The sequence below is a fragment of the Oryx dammah genome, unplaced genomic scaffold (assembly GCF_014754425.2).
Source record: "Oryx dammah isolate SB20612 unplaced genomic scaffold, SCBI_Odam_1.1 HiC_scaffold_7, whole genome shotgun sequence".
NCBI classification, from domain to species: Eukaryota; Metazoa; Chordata; class Mammalia; order Artiodactyla; family Bovidae; genus Oryx; species Oryx dammah.
Window position 1 is genome coordinate 579288 of NW_024070191.1, and position 20649 is coordinate 599936.

Sequence of the window (20649 nt, forward strand, 5' to 3'; positions counted from 1 at the left end):
AGAGAGAACTTCAACATGACAAAGAGAAAGCATGAAAAGCACATAGTTGATGTCACACTCCACTGAGAAGGCCTGAATGCTCCCCCTAAGACCAGGAAAGATGAGAATTCACACTCATGCCACTTTGCTTCAACATTACACTCAAAGTTCCAAACAAGGCAATAGTCAAGAAAGAAAATAAAAGGCGTCCAACCTGAAGAGGGAAAAGTGAAATATCCCTGCTCACAGAGGATAAGATCTTATATATAGAAAATCCTGAAAACTACACACACACACACACACACACACACACACACACACACACACAAACTGTTAGTGCTAATAAGGTCAATATACAAAAATCTGTTTCTATATTTAAGAAACCATTACCTAATCCAAGGTCAAAGGGTTTATTAGTATTTATATATACTAGCTAATCCAAAAAGAAAACAATTCCATTTATAATAGTATCAAAAAGAATAAAATACTTTGGGACAAACTTTTTTAAGGTCACAAAGAGTTGGACACAACTGAGAACGCATGGACATACCAAGCATGGATGTACCTGTCTTATAATGAAAACTACAAAGCATTGTTTAAAGAATTTAAAAATGACAGAAATGGGAAGCTAGACTAAATTCATGATTTGAACAACTTAATATTGGTAAGAGAGCATTAATCCCCAGAATCGTCTGCAAATTCAACACAAAATTGTATCAAAATTCCAACTGCTTTTTTCCCCCAGAAATGGACAAGCTGATCCTAAAATTCATACATAACTGTGAGGGACACTGAATAGCTAAAACAATCTTGAAAATTAATGAAGTCAGAAGACTCTTACTCCAATTTCAAAACTTATTTTAAATCTACAGTGATTAAAACAGTGTCATACTGGCACAAGGACAGACATAGAGACCAGTGGAATAGAATTGAAAGCCCAGAAATAAACCCAAACAACTATGGGTAACTCATTTTTTTTTCTTCTTTTAATTTGGCCTCATGGAGTCTTAGTTGAAGTCCATGGGATATTTGTTGGGGCATTCAAACTCTTAGATGTGGCATGTGGGATCTAGTTCCCTGACCAGGAATTGAACCCAGGCCTACTGCATTGAGCACAGAGTCTTTGGCTAACTGATTTTTGACAAGAGTGCCAAGTGGGGAAAAAACAGTCTCTCCAACAAGTGGTGCTGGTATGACTGAACATCCACAGACAAGGGAATGAATCTGGACCCTTACCTTACAACATATACAAACATCAACTCAAAATAGATAAAGGACTTGACTGTAAAAGCTAAAAACCATAAAACTCATAGAAGAAAACTTAGATGTAAAGCTTGTGACCTTGGATTTGGTTTCTTAAATATGACACCAAAACCACAGGCGACAGAAGAAATAGGTATGATGGACTTAATCAAGACTAAAATATTCTATACTTCAAAAGGCACCATCAAGAAAGTACAAAGCTAATCCATGGAGCAGGAGAAAATATATGTAAGCCATGTAACTGATAAAGCTCCATTGTCTACATTATAACTAACTTGTACAACTCAGCAACAAAAAGAAAAACAATCCAACTGAAAAATGGGCCTAGGATTTATATACACATTTCTCTACAAAAGATACACAAATGTCCAACACGCATCATCAGAGAAATGGGAATCAATGAGGTGCAACCTCACCTACTAAGATGGTTATCAAGAAAACAGCAAGTGTTGGCAAGGTTGTGGAGCAACTGGAACCCTCCTACATGGCAGGTGGGGTGAAGAATGACACACTGCTGTGGAAAACAGCTTGCCAATTCCTCAAACTAGTAAACACAGGATTACCATGTGATCCAGCAATTTCACTCCAAGTTTTACATCCAAGAGAACTGAAAACACACACCCACACAAATACTTGTGCAGAGATGTTCATTGTTTATTGATAAAAGCCTGAAAGTAGAAAAAATCCAAATATCTATCAATTGATGAACAGATAAACAAAATGTTACATATCCACAGAATGGAACATTACTCAGCAAGAAAAAGAAATGAAGCAGTCATACTCCTTACAACATAGATGAGCATGTACAACTGCTCACCTATGTTGGATGTGACTGGTAATGGAAGCAAGGTCCAATGCTGTAAAGAGCAATATTGCATAGGAACCTGGAATGTTAGGTCCATGAATCAAGGCAAATCGGAAGTGGTAAAACAGGAGATGGCAAGAGTGAACGTCGACATTTTAGGAATCAGCAAACTAAAATGGACTGGAATGGATGAATTTAACTCAGACGACCATTATATCTGCTACTGTGGGCAAGAATCCCTTAGAAGAAATGGAGTAGCCACCATAGTCAACAAAAGAGTCCGAAATGCAGTTCTTGGATGGAATCTCAAAAATGACAGAATGATCTGTGTTCGTTTCCAAGGCAAACCATTCAGTATCACAGTAATCCAAGTCTATGCTCCAACCAGTAATGCTGGAAGAAACTGAAGTTAAACGGTTCTATGAAGACCTACAGGACCTTCAAGAACTAACACCCAAAAAAGATGTCCTTATCATTATAGGGGACTGGAATGCAAAAGTAGGAAGCCAAGAAACACCTGGAGTAACAGGCAAATTGGGCCTTGGAGTACAGAATGAAGCAGGGCAAAGGCTAATAGAGTTTTGACAAGAGAACACACTGGTCATAACAAACACCCTCTTCCAGCAACACAAGAGAAGACTCTAAACATGGACATCACCAGATGGTCAACATCGAAATCAGACTGATTATATTCTTTGCAGCCAAAGATGGAGAAGTTCTATGCAGTCAGCAAAAACAAGACCAGGAGCTGACTGTGCTCAGATCATGAACTCCTTATTGCCAAATTCAGACTTAAATTGAAGAAAGTAGGGAAAACCACCAGACCATTCAGGTATGACCTAAATTAAATCCCTAACGATTACAGAGTGGAAGTGAGAAATAGATTTAAGGGACTAGATCTGATAGAGTACCTGACCAACTATGGACGGAGGTTTCTGACACTGTACAGGAGACAGGGAGCAAGACCATCTTCAAGGAAAAGAAATGTAGAAAAGCAAAACGGCCTTACAAATACCTGTGAAAAGAAGAGAAGCAAAAAGCAAAGGAGAAAAGGAAAGATATACCCATTTGAATGCAGAGTTCCAAAGAATGTCAAGGAGAGATAAGAGAGCCTTCCTCAGTGATCAATGCAAAGAAATAGAGGAAAACAATAGAATGGGAAAGACTAGAGATCTCTTCCAGAAAATTGGATATACCAAGGGAACTTTTCATGCAAAGATGGGCTCAATAAAGGACAGAAATGGTATGTATGGACCTAACAGAAGAAGATATTAAGAAGAGGTGGCAAGAATACACAGAAGAACCGTACAAAAAAGATCATCACGACCCAGATAATCACGATGGAGTGATCACTCACCTAGAGCCAGACATCCTGGAATGTGAAGTCAAGTGGGCCTTAGGAAGCATCACTATGAACAAAGCTAGTGGAGGTGGAATTCCAGTGGAGCTATTTCAAATCCTGAAAGATGATGCTGTGAAAGTGCTGCACTCAATATGCCAGCAAATTTGGAAAACTCAGCAGTGGCCACAGGACTGGAAAAGGTCAGTTTTCATTCCAATCCCAAAGAAAGGAAATGCCAAAGAATGCTCAAACTACAGCACAATTGCACTCATCTCACATGCTAGTAAAATAATGCTCAAAATTCTCCAAGCCAGGCTTCAACAATACCTGAACCATGAACTTCCTGATGTTCAAGCTGGTTTTAGAAAAGGCAGAGGAACCAGAGATCAAATTGCCAACTTCCGCTGGATCGTCGAAAAAGCAAGAGAGTTCCAGAAAAACATCTATTTCTGTTTTATTGACTATGCCAAAGCCTTTGACTGTGTGGATCACAATAAACTCCAGAAAATTCTGAAAGAGATGGGAATACCAGACCACCTGACCTGCCTCTTAAGAAACCTGTAAGCAAGTCAGGAAGCAACAGTTAGAACTGGACATGGAACAACAGACTGGTTGCAAATAGGAAAAGGAGTACATTAAGGCTATATATTGTCACCCTGCTTATTTAACTTATATGCAGAGTACATCATGAGAAATGCTGGTCTGGATAAGGCAGAAGCTGGAATCAAGATTGGCAAGAGAAATATCAATAACATCAGATATGCAGATGATACCTCCCTTATGGTAGAAAGTGAAGAATAAAGAGCCTCTTGATGAAAGTGAAAGAGGAGAGTGAAAAAGTTGGCTTAAAGCTCAACATTCAGAAAACTAAGATCATGGCATCCAGTCCCATCACTTCATGGCAAATAGGTGGGGTAACAGGTAACAGTGTCAGACTTTATTTTTTCAAGCTACAAAATCACTGCAGATGGTGACTGCAGCCATGAAATTAAAAGACGCTTACTCCTTGGAAGGAAAGTTATGACCAACCTAGACAGAGTATTAAAAAGCAGAGATGTTACTTTGCCAATAAAGGTCCATCTAGTTAAGGCTACGATTTTCCCAGTAGTCATGTATGGATATGAGAGTTGAACTATAAAGAAAGCTGAGCACCGAAGAATAGATGCTTTCGAACTGTGGTGTTGGAGAAGACTCTTGAGAGTCCCTTGGACTGCAAGGAGATCCAACCAGTCCATCCTAAAGGAAATCAGTCCTGAATATTCACTGGATGGACTGATGTTGAAGCTGAAACTCCAATACTTTGGCCGCCTGATGTGAAGTGCTGACTCATTTGAAAAGACCCTGATGCTGGGAAAGACTGAAGGTGGGAGGAGAAGGGGATGACAGAGGATGAGATTTTTGGATGATATCACCGACTCAATGGACATGAGTTTCAGTAAACTCCAGGAGTTGGTGATGAACAGGGAGGCCTGGTGTGCTGCAGTCCATGGGGTCACAAAGAGTCAGAGATGACAGAGAGACTGAACTGAACTGACAGAAGTCAGACACAAAAGGTCACCTATTACACAATTCCAGTCACAAAATGTCCAGAACACACAAATCTGAAGAGACAGAAAGCAGGGAGGTCTCTTCTATACATCTGAGACTCAATTCCTGCTCTGCAAATAGGTTCATCAGTACCATTTTTCTAAATTCTATATATGTGTGTTAATATATGATACTTGTTTTTCTCTTCCTGACTTTCTTCACTCTGTATAACAGGCTGTGTTTATTCACCACAACAGAACTGACTAAAATTCGTTCTTTCTTATGGCTAAGTAATATCCTATTGTACTTATGTACCACAACTTTATCCCTTCATCTATAGATGGATATCTAAGCTGCTTCCACATCCTGGCTAGTGTAAATCATGCTGCAATGAACAGTAGGGTACATGTGTCCTTTACAACTGTGGCTTTTGGGGGAGGGAGAGAGTAGGACAAATGGAGAATGTAGCATCAGCATTATATACACTATCATGTATACAAAAGATAGCTGATGAGAAGTTACTATACAACACAGGGAGCCCAGCCTGGGATGGGTGGAGGGGAGAGAGGCTCATGAGGGAGGCAAAAGTGAAAAGTGAAAGTGAATGTCACAATCGTGTCCAACTCTTTGCAACTCCATGGACTATACAGCCCATGGAATTCTCCAGACGAGAATAACTGAGGTGGGGGGGAAATGTATGTATAATTATGGCTGATTCTAACTGTTGTACAGCAGAAATCAACTCAACATTGTAAAGCAATTTTCCTCCAATTATGAAATAAATTAAAGAAACAAAAAAGTAGGGAGGCGTGAGTGGGGATAACTGTAATGGATATGGGTTTCTTTTGGGGTGATAAGAATGTTCTGGAGTTACTGGTATGCTTATATAACATAGTAAGTATACTAACAATCACTGAATTGTACATTTTGAAATGGTTATGGTAAACTTTAAAATTAAATGAATTTTATCTTTTAAAAAATATTATGCTGCTGTACACTGCATGGAGTTTTCAGGAAGGCAAATAAGTTAGGCTCCTTTGCATCTGTAACAAAAATGAAAACTCCCAGAAATGCCTCCTCTACTCATTGCCTGAAGCCGTGAGGAAGGGTGGGGGACTCTGCCTTCAACCCCCAGTCCAAGGATCCTCGCGGCCAGAGGGCACTATGTAAGGGGAGGAAAGGCAGGGTGTACAGAAATGGAGGGACCAGATGCCCCTCTAGGACCTGATGAGACCATCCTAGCCACACTGCATTCTTCTCACTGCTCCCCCGCCCTCTCCCACCCAAGTTTAGGCCATGGTAGGTGACCAGTGTACCCTGCGCGGGGTACACAGAGGCTATGACTCAGATACAGGGTCTGCGGTCTGAGAAGCACACAGATGGACAGACACCAAGACCACGGCTGAATCCCACCTGCAGTGCCCTCTCATCTCTCCCGGCTTCGGCACCACGCTGGCCACACAACCTCTCCCTGGACCCCGTCCTAGCCTCCAGCGGCACCACACAGCTGCTGGCACCAGCCATTACAGCGCGGCTCACATGGGCCTTCATATTGAACAATGACTGCCTGCTGGAATGATGCGATCCAACCTGGAGCTTCTGAGGAAAGACAGTGCCCAAATTATTGCACTAATGAATGTGTCTGTCTGTGTCCTCAGTCGTGTCTGACTCTTTGTGACCCCGTGGACTGTAGCCCGCCAGGCTCCTCTGTCCAGGGGATCTTCCCGACCCAGAGACTGAACCTCCATCTCCTGCATTGGCAGGTGGATTCTTTACCACGGAGCCACCTGGAAAGCTCATTGGTGAATAATCACTGTTAAAACCATCAGGTTAGAAGAGGAAAGAAAACTCAAATAAACCCTAAATACAAATTAAAGGAAAAAAAAAAACTAAGAGCATCAGCTCAGTCACATTTGGACAGATAACCAGGAATGCAGAGGGGCGTCCACTCCACTTGCACAGCACATCTCCCCCAGGGCGCCTGCCCTTCTAAGCTACGTTGTATTCACACAAAACCAAGTGTGTGTCTTGCAGGTGGAACAGGTGTCAGGGTAGTTTTCTGGGTGGCACCACAGGTGGGCCTTGTTCATTCTCTCCCGATTCTGGGGGCTGGCTGTCCAAGATGGAGGTGTCACAAGACTGGTTCCTGAGGCCTCCTGCCTTGGCATGTGGATGGCCATCTTCTCCCATGCCCTCATATGGTCATCTTGCTGTACATGTCTGGGTCCTGATCTCTTCCTATCTCACCAGTCGCCCTAGATTAGGACCCACCCTAAAGGTCTCATTTCACTCCATCTCCAAACATGGTCAACATCCTGAGGTTCTGTGGTCAGGACATCAACACATAAATTGTAGAGGGTACAGTTCAGCCCAGGACAGGACTGTCTTTGAAAGGGAAAAGCACAGTTAACAGCAGCCACTATGCTTGACTGTGACTCCAGGGCTGAGAAGCTGAGAGTCCCTCCTATACCTCTGGCTCTCCGGCAGAACAGTGGCAGGAACACTGTGGGCAGTGGTCCTGGGGCAGCAGGGCCCAGTCACTGTACCCAGGAACAGCATGGAGTTGAACCCAACACCAGTGATGAACCTGACCCTGTCCCCGGCTGGGGGCACTTCTTCCCTCACAAGTGAAGTAACCATCCCCAAAAAGTCTGAGCAGAATGACCCCGTTGCCCCCGTGGTACTGCCACAGTGGCCTGATGGCAGCATTCGCTCTCCAGGGAAATAGCGCTCACCTGTCTCAGGAGGGACACTCTGGCCCTTCTCTCTCTCAGGAGCCACTTTCTCAGATGGGTTTCTGGAGGCTGGAGTCACAAGGGCCTTCTTTTCTTGGCCGTGTGAAACCTCAGGATAAAGTTTCTTCAGTACTTTTCCAACAAACACTACAGAGGCAATCAATTTGCAAAAGAAAGGAAAGTATTACTGATTGAAGTTTTATTTAAATTGCAAATGAATTTTATATAAAATAAGACATATCATGACATCCCCATCTCAGGGATAAGTGACTGCCCCTCCACAGGACACAACGAGAGTGGTGCCTACAAGACCCCCAGCACTGTCCATCACAGCACCCCCACTACTGACCCAATCACAGGACCCTCAGCACTGTAGGCATCAGGGGACCCCCAGAAATGCCCACATCATAGGACCTCCACAGCATTGTCCATCAGAGGCCCCCAGCACTGTCCTTGTACTAGCTACCCCCACAGGTGTGAGCACAGGTGGGGAGGGTGAGGCTGGGAACTGGTGGGGCACGTGGGCTCACAGTTCTGTTCTTCCTCCACCTCGTCGCTGGTTGAATTTACACACAGAGCAGACTGTGAGCTGTTTTCAGACCCTGGTTTGTGGTCCTGGGCTGCAGAGCAACCCGGGAAAGGCTGGGTCCATGCCAGTTCATAGCAGACAGGCTGGGCAGCCCCGGAGCCCCCTCTGGGGCCCCCACAGGGACAGCACAGTTGGCATAGCACCCACAAAGATGCAGATTCTTCACTTGGCTTATCTCAGGGCACTCTCTGCCCTGACTGGAGGGGAAGCGCTGCCATAGTGAATAAACATTTCTGTCCTGATTTAAGTGTGAACAACAAGCAGGGACAATCTCAAAAGAGCAGCCAAGAAAGATGAGGGGAAAGGTTAATCCAGTCAATCTGTTTTGAAGTGAAATGAAGTGAAAGTTGCTCAGTCGTGGTAGACTCTTTGTGACTTCATGGACTATAGCCCACCAGGCTCTTCAGTCCAAGGAATTCTCCAGGCAAAAATACCGGAGTGGGTAGCCATTCCCTTTTCCAGGGCATCTGGGTCAAATCCAGGTCTCCTGCATTGCAGGTGGATTCTCTACTGTCTGAGCCATCAGGTAATCTGTTTTAACCTCATTAAATTTAGAAACAAATCAACAGAGAGAAAGAGAAAACTGCTCTAGTGACCAAGCACCATGGGGCAGAAACCAAGAGCAGGACTCTGGAGACAGGCTTGAGGTATTCAGACGACAAAGTGGGGGACAGACATTAGGGCCATTGAGGAGGCGGTGATGTGAGGAGGGGGAAGTGAGAGGTCAAGTGTGACGGGGTCGCTGAGCCCCCTGTGGGTCGTGGAGGGCAGGCTGCTGTCCCCCAGAGGGAGCACAAGCCTAATGGCATAGACTGCTCTTCCTTTCATCCTGTGCGCAGATGGCCCTCACTGCAGAAATAAGCCCCTCCAATTGGTGCTAGTTGGAAAACACACAATTTGGGTCTAAAAACACAACAGGCCTCCTGAGAAAGCTACTCAAGCCCAGGTGGTGCTTGGCCAGGCGCCTAGGGGAGCATGGGGTCCTGGTGTCACCTACCTGCCCACCCCCTGGGAACCCCTGCAGGAAGAAGCCAGTCCTCGTGGGGATGTCCTCATTTCCCCGGCCACGCGGAGGCCCTGCCTCCCAGCTCTGCCAGGTTGGGCAGCACAGGCCTGTGAGCATGTTCCCCAGGCCACTGAGGACGGCCAGGGCAGCACCTGGGTCACAGGGAGGTGGTCTGTTCCATTAGACCAGCGCTCCAAGACCTGTCCAAAGGGCAGGTTCCAAGTTTCCAATAGAAACTGAATGGTCACATGCATTTCCTTAAATAGCAGAGGGGAAAAACTTCTACTCCAGAAGACCGGATGCAATTTCTGGGGGAACCAAAAGCAGTTGACAAAACCCTAACCAGTTATCCTGCTCTAAAGTGAACTGGGGGACACTTGGAGCCCGAGAGCCACCTGGGCTGGCAGCAGCTGATGCGGGCATTCCGCTGAGGTCACAGCTGAGCTCCGCACACACGTGTGTGTGAACACATGACTACACTACAGGAAAACCAGACATGGGTCATCACCAAGCAGCGCACGCATCCACTGCGGAGTACCACACAGCCTAAAGGAACCAAAATACACAGCAATCCCAGGGAGAATCTGGCACGGTCACCAGGAAACACTGAGATGAACCAGTCACCTGACAATTTTGCTTCCACTGGTGCCCTGACGCAGTGGCGAGGGCATGGCACACAGCAGGCCAGCCATGGGCGGAGACACAGGCTGTGTGGCTGTGCCACTGTCCCTGAATTCAGCATGTCACCTACACATACTGTATCTATGGCCTAACTGGCGGCCTGTCAAAAGTGGGTCTTGAGGCCCTCTGGTCTCTACTCACTGCCTTTCGGTGTCCCTGCATGACCCTGGGGTGTTGGGGTTGGCCCAGGCCTGCAGGAGGTTCAGGATATGTGGTCCTTCCTCAGGGACAAGACTCAGCCCAGAGGTGAGGCTGGGAGCTCCAGGGCTAAGGTCCTGGGACCAGGCTCTGGGTCTCTGACTCGGGTGGGGTCTGGGGGCTTCAGGCTTGCCTCACACCTGGCTCTGGAAGCTGACAAATATATGTGTCTCATACGGGCTTCACAGGTGGCTCAAAGGCAAAGAACCTACCTGCCAAATGCAGGAGACAAGGGTTTAATCCTTTGGTTAGGAAGATCCCCTGGAGGAGGAAATAGCACCCTGCTCCAGTATTCCTGCCTGGGAAATCCCATAGACAGAGGAGCCTGGTGGGCTACAGTCCATGGGGTTGCAAACAGTCAGACATGACTTAGCAACAAAACAACAACACATGTCTAAATACTTGCAGTTGTCACAATTTAAAGCATAGTCTTTTAAAAAATAATATGATTTTAATTTTCCAAAATCAACTTTAAAACAGCCATGTGTAACAAACAAAACTGAAGTAATACTTTCTACCAGCTAATACTGCTGGAGGATTCCTCAGTGAATTTCACTTCTTATTTACAACACAGAGAATAAGACCACTCGATGCATGAACGTTGTCCTCTAAAGAAAACAAGCTGTCAGCGAGGACGTGCCCCCAACCCCACCCCCACCCCCCATCAGCTCATCTGCTTTTCAGAGGATGGGGTCGCTCCAGAGCAGTCACAGAAGGAGCTCATAGTTTAAATAGAAATCACTAGCTATTAATATTTTATACCAAAAGAAATGTACAGCCACTGGACTCTAACTTCTTGGGGCCTCTAGGGCTATGAAGGAGATGGGTGCATGAGAACTGCCTACCAGTTTACTACAGATAGGGACTTGTGGCCACAGCTATGTAGGGATTCAAGTCAAAAGCAGAAAAGAAATGAAAGATTCCTTTTTTCAGGGTACTGGCATGCAGTAAAGCATCATTTTTAAAAAGCATCTGTCACCTTTGGTTTGTTGAAATGCACCTTGTGACTGTGTGTATCGGTGTTTGTGTGTGTGTTGCCTACTGCAAATGTAGCCCTAAAAATCAATTTAGAGGTTAAAAGTCTCTTTTCTGCTTAATTTACACTGTGCTCAAAAACAAACAAAAAAGAGCTGGGTGGTCAGGTTATGGAAGGCAGCTCTGTGTCACCACAGGGACCCAGTAACCTGCCTGCTCCTCCCCTCCTCACACCTCATCCTCTTGCTGTGCCTCTACCCCTCTCCCAGCAGCAGGAGCAGGTTCTAACTTGAAACTCTGGTGTCTGTCAAAAAATAATCAGTAGAACATAAAAAAGAAGAACGGACATGGATGCCCGCAGGAGATGAGTACAATCACTACGCAGACGGGCGCCTGGAGTTGGGACACAAGAGACACAGCAAAAGGTCACCATGGAGAAAACCATCTCATCTGAAGTTAATATGATGGAATACCAAACAGAGTGATCAAGTCTCTGTGTCACAGGGGAATCAAGCCATTTTGATATGATTTTCAGAGAGGACGGTCATCCACACTTGCTGTTTCAGGCTAAAGACAAAGAAAAATAAATCTTCAGTCAAATCTTCTTTGGAAATTAGATACCTGGGAAGAACTGTGAATACATGTACCTCAAAAGGAAATAGATGGCTTGATTGCTGGTGGTAAACTATTCAATTCTGACCTCTTCTTTCACACAGCTACATGTTTAGAATCTAACAGCTGGGGGTAAAAAAAGGCAGGGGTTTGCTCCATGTTTAACAGAGGTGTTAGTGGCAGTATTTCAAGTTATTAGGCCTTCTTTGCAGTGGTCTTAGGAAGGAGGGTTTAACAGGCCCCTGCCTAAGGGACTTGGTTCCCAGCACTACTCCCAGAGGGGAAAGCCTCCTCATCAGGGGATCTGGGTGAATATATTTTCTATTAGAAAAGGCTCTCATAAAAACAAAAACAATAGAAATAGAACTTTTTCTTCCATAATGTTCCACTCTGAAAAAAAGACAAAGGAAAATGAAAACTGGGCGTTTAAAGAAAAAAACCCTCCTGAACTTTGAGGCCAGTAAGTTACCCCATCAACATCAAAAATATTTTCCTTTTCCTTAAAAAAGTTTACTTTGATGGTAAAGTAACACACATTTCCCTCAACATCTATGTTCACGTCTACGTTCATACTTCATTTAACATGGATGTAAAACTACACATTTCTTTTCATTACATTTATACTGGAGAGCTTTCTGGTAATAGAAATGATATTGATTCAGTTGTGATTCTCTTACCATATCATCCCTATGAACCACTGTCTCTCAGAAAAGCACAATTCTCAGAGGACAAAAAAAAAAAAAAAACGTGTAGAGCTAATCTGGAGACATGAGGAAAAAAATTAGCCAAAAAACTGTATTTTCAAGGGTGGATGTTAAATGGAAAGCAGTAAAACTGATGAGGCCACATATTTATGGAAATTACACAAAAATAAAGAAGACCCTAAGTATTAACAAATAACTTTAAAAATGTGATTTCTAGATATTTCATTATGAAAGAAAGCTACCAGAATAGGTTTATGACATACCTTTAAAAAGTGATTATCTAAATGGAAAAGTGATTATCTAGAACTTAAAACGAGAGTTGGCAGGCTTTTTGAAATCATATATAAATGAATAACTACTTCTGAAAATAAGATCAGAAATGGAATTTCATTGAAAGTTTCCCAGTGGCCAGTTTGATGACAGCCTCCCAACTATAGCCTGGCTTGGTAGAGAACATCTTCCAAAACAAACACACACCAAGAAAATCATAAAGAGAAAGGAAGAGTTCCCCAACCTCAGTAAACAGTGACGCAGATGATACCCTTTTCCACTTGATATCTGTATAGCTTAAGAGACACTTTAAATTTTCTTAAGTTTAAGGTATTTCTTGGAATCTTAAATAGTATTTTCAATTCCCTATTTTCAGTAAAGAGAATATTTATCTGCCAACCTCTCTATAGCTTTTTCCACTACAATATTCAATACGGGTTTTTTGTCCTGTAATATGAAAAGGCTGCCTAGGAATAAAAGAATACGTACATAATAGTATTGTATCAATTCACAAGAAAGAGAAGCTCAATATATATGCAAATTCAATAAATGATAGTTTCTTAATGAGTTTCATCATAGAATTATAAATGGAAAAACAATTAGCTAAGATTAAGCAAGAGTTGGCAAGCTTTCTGAAATATTAATTAAGAGGAAACTAGTTCTCAAAATAAGACTATAAATAGTATTTAAATGGAACATAACTGGAATCCTACGCCATGACCAATCTGAGGTGACCTCCCCATCTAAGCAGTAGACATACACTAAACACTCAGTTTCTTACAAAACTTTAACACTTAAAAATATTTCAAACTCTGTCCAAAATTTTTCCTCACAATTTTTTAGCAGCAATTACTATGCCATTAGCCATTCTGAAACATTTTAAGTGCATGTAAGGCTGTGATCATTTTGTGCGGAGAGCAAACACTGCTCTTGTTTTGTCACACAAAAAAAGAATCCGAGGATGGGGCAAGGGATACCTGGATCCAAGGATGCAAGGGATCTGGCAGGGCAGGCTGAGGGGACGCTTGAAGGCAACTCACAAAGTTGCCTCATCCCAGTTGGAAGATAGAGAACCCATTCCTTCTACTCCAGTACTGTTACTGAGGTGCAGTGTTCTCCTACAGAGGAAGAAGACTGGGAATGCTATCTACTTTTTTCCATATTCTGCCTTACAGAGACATTAGTTTCCTATTTTATACAAATATTAACTATAGTTGCCACTGGGCTTTTCCTTTCAAAGGGCAAAAACACAGCATCTGTTTTAATGGAGAGAAGGAAAGAAAATAATCATGGCCTGAACTAATCCAAGTAAAATGAGAAGCATATCCAAAACCTTCACCTTTACTTGAAGCCACACAACTCCTAGAAGAAAACATAGGGAGAAAGTTCTTTGACAACAGGAGTCTTAGTGAAGTTTTTTTTTTTTTTTTCTTGGATTTGACACCAAAGCAAAGACAACAACAGTAAAAACAAAAGAAACTAAAAAGCTTCTGCAAAACAAAACCACCAACAAATGAAAAGGTAACCTACTGAAGGGGAGAAAATATTTGCACAGTATAAATCTGATAGGAGCTAATATCTAAAATATATAAAGAACCATACAATTCAGTAGCAAAAAGGCGCCAAATAATCTGAGTAAAAAATGGGCAGAGAAACTGAGCAGACATTTCTCCAAAGAAGACATACAGGTGGTCAACAGGTACACAGAAAAGATGCTCAAGATCACTAATCATCAGGGAAATTGAAATCAAAACACAATTAGATATCACCTCACCCCTGTCAGAATGGCCATCATCAAAGAAGACAGGAAATAACAAATGTTGGTGAGGATGTGAAGGAAAGGAAACCCTTGTGCACTGCTTGTGGGAATGAAAATTAGTGCATCCACAATGGAAAAGAGTCTGGAGGATCCTCACAAAATTAAAAATTAAACTATGATATGATATGCAATTCCACTTTTGGATCTGGGTATTTATCCAAAGAAAATGAAAACACTAACTTGAAAATTCAGACACATGTACCTCAATGTTCACTGAAGCTATTCACAATAGCCAAGATATGGAAACAACATAAGTGTCCATGGATGGATGAATGAATAAGATGTGGAATACTATTCAGCCCTAAAGAAGGAAAGTGCCATTGCCAATAACGCAGATAATCCTGAGGGCATTATGCTAAGTGGAATAAGCCAAAGAAAGACAAATACTGCAAGATCTCCCTATTTGTTGAATCTTAAAAAAAAAAAAAAAAAAAAAGGAGCTCACAGATACAGAGAATAGACTGATGGTTACCAGAGGTGATTGAGGGATGGGGCAAATTGGTAAAGATGGTCAAAAGGTACACGCTTCCAATCATAAGTAAATAAGTCCTGGGATGTAGTTGTACAGCATGGTGATTACTGCTAACACTACTGTGCTGCATATTTCCTAAGACAGAAAGTAGGTCCTAAAAGTACTTATCACAAGGGATTTTGTAACTATATGAGGTGACGGATGTTATCTTACTGGGTGATGGCTTTGTAATATATAGCCCATCATGTCACTATGCTGTACACCTAAAACCCATACAGTGCTGTGTATTGATCATATCTGAATAAAACTGAGGAAAACATAATCTTCCCTTTTTTCTCATTTTAATGCTGATGATTATAGGGTAATGAGAAGTTCGCTGGGCTTTCCACGAGGTGTCTGAAGTTCCCTGTATCTCTGACATTCATTCTAAAGCATGTGCCAAGTTAGCCAATTAAATGTATCCATTCTGCCTTTGAGTGTTGGCTGCTCTGTCCTGTCTGACTCTTTGGGACCCCATCGAGGACTGTAGCCCATCAAGGTCCTCTGTTCATGGAATTCTCTAGGCAAGAATACTGGAGTGGGTTGCCATTCCCTTCTCCAGAGAATCTTCCTGACACAGGGGTCAAACCCCCGTCTCCTGCATTGCAGGTGGATTCTTTACAGTCTGAGCCACTAGGAAAGTCCCATTCTGCCTTTGGTGCTGGTTAAAAATATGCCATCACTTAATAAACACTAGTAATGTCCCCAGAAATTCAGGGTCCCTGCACTTAAATGGTTTGAGAGTCTGAATGTGGGGTTTGGGGCAGGTCTTCACACCCGTCCTCCACAGTCCCAGGTCCCAGACTCCTACAGCCGCCGTCCCTCACAGTCCCGTATCCTCACAGTTCGCGTCCCCGCAGTCCCGAGGCCTCAGACTCCGAGTTCCTCACAGTCCCGGGTGCCCCGAGCCCCGGTTCCCAAAGCCCCGGATCCTCAGAGCCTCGGTCCTCACACTCACGAGGCCTCACAGCCCGCGTCCCTCCCAGACCCCCTCCCCGCCTCTCAAAGCTTTGTGTTCCTCACAGGCCCCATCCCCACAGACCTTGTCCTCAGAGCCCCCATCCTCACAGTCCCGGGTCCCGGCCCCCACAGCAACCCCCACACCCCGCGCCATAGCCCCCATCCCTCAGTCCCGGGTCCCTCAGAGCCCCAGTCCTCACGGCCATTGTCCCTCACAGCTCCCATCCCCACAGCAACCCTCACGCCCCATGCCACAGCCCCCATCTGTGAGACCCTGTCCCCACAGCTCCCTCGTTCCTCACAGTCCCCGTCCCCACAGCCCCGGGTCCCCACAGTCCCGAGGCCTCAGACTCCCCATTCCCCACAGCCCCGGGTCCCCTTTCCCCAAAGCCACCGGTCCCCCGACACACCCGTTCCCCGCCTACCGTGCCTCCGCAGCGCGGCCATACCAGCCTCACGCCCCCGGGGACCCCAGCCCAGGCAGGCGCCAACTCTGCTGCACTTCCGGCCTCCGCCTTTGTAGACCCGCCCACAACAGCAGGCTTGTCAAATCAGAATCCGGAGCCTCTGCCCTCTGGACGCCAATCAGTCTCGCACCGGCTGCGGATTGGCTCTTACGCGCTCCGGCACGGCCCAGTACTCCGAGCATGCTCGGAGGGAAGGGCGTGAACCCGGCAAAGCGGAGAAGGACCTTGGGGGAGTCTGCGAGGGGATGAGGTGTTACGGGCTCATCAGAAGAGCGTCACTGGAAGGGGGTGGGTACATCAGCGGGAGGTGAATGGGTGTCAGCAGGAGGGGAGTCAGGGACTGGGTCACTGGGAGGAGGTCAGCGAGGGGCGGGATTGTGCTCCTGGGTGGCCGCCTGCAGTGTCACTCTGGGTCCCAGCGCTGCACTGGGATGCGGGCAGTAGGAAGGGTCCGCTGAGCGCCCACTCGGCCAGGGCCCTGAGGTGCGAAAGAAACTGGGACTAAAAGCAGAAAGGAAACCGGGAAGAAGGGAACCCAGGGGCCGCCCACTGACCCCGGGTCCTTGTGGCGCTGATCTCTTCTGTCCACTGTTAAGATCTGTGCTTTGTGCTCCCGTCCAACCATCTCACCTACTCCGGGACCTTGGTTTATAGTTTACTCCTCTTCCTTGAGTCCGTTTCTTGGAGAACATTATTTCCTGAGAGCCTGTCTGTGTGGAGCCCTGCTGTGGAAGCTGGGGTTCCTCCTTAAGAGCAGGGAAGGGGTTTCAGACTGGGTAGAAGGGGGTCAGGAAGGCCTCCTCGAATGTAATTTGAGGGAGCAAAACTCGTGATGTCCAGGCAAAGGGCACTCAGCAGAAGCCCAGCCCTGGAGCAGCAGGCACCGGTGCGACAGGAGCCCAGGGAGGAGGGACGGTGACAGTGCCCTCAGACAGGAAAGCAGGCAGTGCTGGGCAAGGTCGTGTAGGTGCAAGGGATTAGGGGGAGGGTATGCTGGTTTGCAGCAGAGGACCCACTTTGAAGAAGTTGGCTGAGCCACTGAGCTGAGAGCAGACTGTGGAGAAAGCAGGGGCACCTCGAGTCCACAGCAGTGAGAAGGACATCGGTGGCTAACGCCAGGGTGGTGGCTGTGGGAAGAGGTGGTTGGAGTGGATACGTGTGAAGACAGGGCAAGAGAGGTTTTCTGACTGACTGAGAGTGGCTGTGGCAGGAGAGGTGTGGCCTGGCTCCAGGTTTTGGTCTAGAAACTGGGAGGCTGGAGTGGTTTCCAGGAGTTGAGAAACCTCCTGGGGGTGGGGGGCAGTCACTGTTGGGTGGCGTGCAGTTTGGGGCGCTCCTTGGATGTGTGAATGTGGGCATGGATCAGGCAGCTGAGTGATTTTCGACGAAACAGAAAGGACCTGGATGGGATAGGCAGCTGGGCCAGTCGGCTGCAGGTGCATTTAAAGCCTTAAGGGGGAGTGTAGACAGAAAAGTGGTTCAAGTATAGCTCTGAGGGGTTCTAACTCCTGCAAGGTAGGGAGATGAGGAGGGAGTGGGCAGGAGGTAGGGAAGGACAGTGAACTGTCCTGAAGCCAAGCCATGTCATCACTGGTCGGAAGTGATAATGAGGACCCATCACAGACAACTGTACTCATCTAGTGAAAGTTCTCAGTGACCTTGATTACAGTCATTTTGTTGAAGTGGTAGAGGGAGAAGCTTGCTGGGAATTCAGTAGAGAGAATTAACTGCAGGAGAGAAACGCAAGATACTGGATGCAGACCTCTCTGTTGGACCCAGGATGGGGCAGCAGCTGGAGGGTCCGTAAAGACAGAACACACGTACACACATATAATTGAAAGAGAGTTGTTTAGAAAATACACTCACCGTACACACCAAATTTATGTGCTGAAAGGTCTGATTAAGTTGAGACTGAAAATGAATAATGGAACACAAATAACACAATTTAAAAATGGGCCAAAGACCTTAACAGACATCTCACCAAAGACAGACAGAGGATAAGTAAGCATATTGAAGGTTGTTGTTGTTCAGTCCCTAAGTTGTGTCCGACTCTTTGCGACCCCACGGACTGCAGCACACCAGGCTTCCCTGTCCTTCACTATCTTCCGAAGTTTACTCAAACTCATGTCCAATAAGTCAGTGATGCTATCTAACCATCTCATCCTCTGCTGCCCCCTTCTTTTGCCTTCAATACTTCCCAGCATCAAGGTCTTTCCCAATGAGTTGGCTCTTTGCATCAGGTGGCCAAAGTATTGCTCCACATTATATATGTCATCACAGGTTGCAATTTAAAACAATGAGACACCACTACTCATCCAAGAGAATGCCCAGATTCAGACACTGACAACATAAAGGGAGTGGAGCAGCAGAAACTCTCATCATTGCTGGTGGTGCAGCCACTTTGGAAGACAGTTTGGGGGTTTCTTACAAAATGAAACATACTCTTATGATCCATCAATCTCATTCCCTGGTATTTTCCCAGATGAGATGGCAACTTATGTGCACAGAAAACCCGGCACACAGATATTTATAGCAGCTTTATCTATAATTGCCATAACTTGGAAGCAACCGAGGTGTCCTTCAGCAGGTGAATGGATAAATAAACTCAGGTGCATCCAGACAATGGTATATTATTCAGCTAGAAAGAAATGAGCTATCAAAAGACATGAAAAGACATGGAGGAAACTTAAATGCATCTCACTAAGTGAAAGAAGCCAATCTGAGAAGGCTACAGATTGTATATGATTCTAACTCTATGACGGTTTGGAAAACACTAAACTATGGAGAGAGTAAAAGGATCAGTGGTTGCAAGGGATTGGGTTGGGAGGGAAGACACAGAGAGGACTTTTAGGGCAGTGAAACTACTCTGTCTGATATTATAATGGTGGAAATGTTATTATTCATTTGTCTAAACCCACAGAATATACAACCCCAAGAATGAAGCCCAGTGTAAACTAGGACTCTGGATGATAGTGACATGTCAACATAGGTTCATTAGTTGTAACAAATGGACCACGTAGTGGGGATGTTGATAGCAGGGAAGGATGTGCACATGTAGCAGAAGAGGCATACAGGAAATCTCTGTACCTTTCCCTCAGTCTTTCTGTGAACCTAAAACTACTCTAAAAAAATTAAGTCTATTTAACAATAGATGGTGAACGAGAGAGGGAATGTCCAGGAATACTGTCCTTGACTAGGTCACATCATGACCTTGTTGTCTACCTCAGCTTCCCAGCAGTGTCAAGCAGCTCTGGTCTTTCTAACCATACAACAAGATCTTCTCAGAAACCCTCTCTTTTCCTCCAGCCCTGTTCCTTTCATCTCTTTTACACCCAAACTTGTCAAAAGAGTTGACCTCAAAGTCAGTCCCCACCTCCATCAAAGGTCAGTCTCAACCTTCAGTTGACTCTGCTGCCCAGCTGTGTCTCCATCCCCCGCCACTGTAACTGCTCTTGCTGAAGTCATAGAACCTCACATTCCGGAGCTAGCCCACACTTGGCAGTGTCCACGTACCATTCGGTGGTCTCCCAGAACCACCACCCACCCACCCAGCTGCAGAGACCTGGGATTCACTGGCATCCTCTCCTCTTTGTCTCTCCCCCATGACCCACTGGAAAAATCACAGCAAGTGTGTCCTTCCTACATCATTTCTTACTTACATTGCCTGGTTCATGTCTTCCTCTTCTCTCACTACGGTTTATCCAGGCATTTTTAAACTGATCTCCACAATCCCACTTTTGTTTCCTCACTCCCACCCCACTTCCATCTCTTCTCCTCACAGGAGTCAAAACACCCTTTAAAAAATCTCATTGCGTTTCAAAAGTCAGTGGATGTAACCCATCACATTGACAAACTAAAAGAAAAATCACATGGTCATATTAATAGCTACAGAAAAAGCATTTGACAAAATCCAGTAAAAATCCCAAATTCATGATAAAACTGTCACCAAACTAGGAAGAGAAGGGAACTTCTTCAACCTGATAAAGAACACCTGCAGAAAACCTATAGCTAACATCATACTGGAATGGTTCTGGAGAAGACTCTTGAGAGTCCATTGGACTGCAAGGAAATCAGACCAGACAATCCTAAAGAGAATCAACCCTGAATATTCATCGGAAGGACTGATGTTGGAGTTGAAACTCTAAGACTTTGGTCACCTGATGTGAAGAGTCCAATCACTGGAAAAGACACTGATGCTGGGAAAGA

The 20649-nt window shown here is 45.1% G+C and overlaps 1 protein-coding gene across 4 annotated transcripts in view; it reads right to left on the minus strand.

Moving 5' to 3' along the window:
- Positions 1 to 16497, minus strand: part of ERICH1 (glutamate rich 1) — a 45229-nt gene extending 28732 nt beyond the window's left edge. For 2 of the 4 annotated variants that reach the window (XR_005721514.1, XM_040243196.1), the window contains exons 1-2: positions 16402 to 16497; positions 7652 to 7798 (exon numbers count right to left, since the gene is read on the minus strand). Coding sequence is in view for 1 of the 4 variants with exons in the window: in XM_040243196.1 (XP_040099130.1) it covers positions 7652 to 7798; positions 16402 to 16423 (169 nt within the window). In the remaining 3 variants the exon portion in view is untranslated. The remainder of the gene's footprint in view (positions 1 to 7651; positions 7799 to 16401) is intronic. The other 2 variants (XR_005721515.1, XR_005721516.1) reach the window with 2 other exon arrangements.
- Positions 16498 to 20649: the final 4152 nt, after the last annotated feature.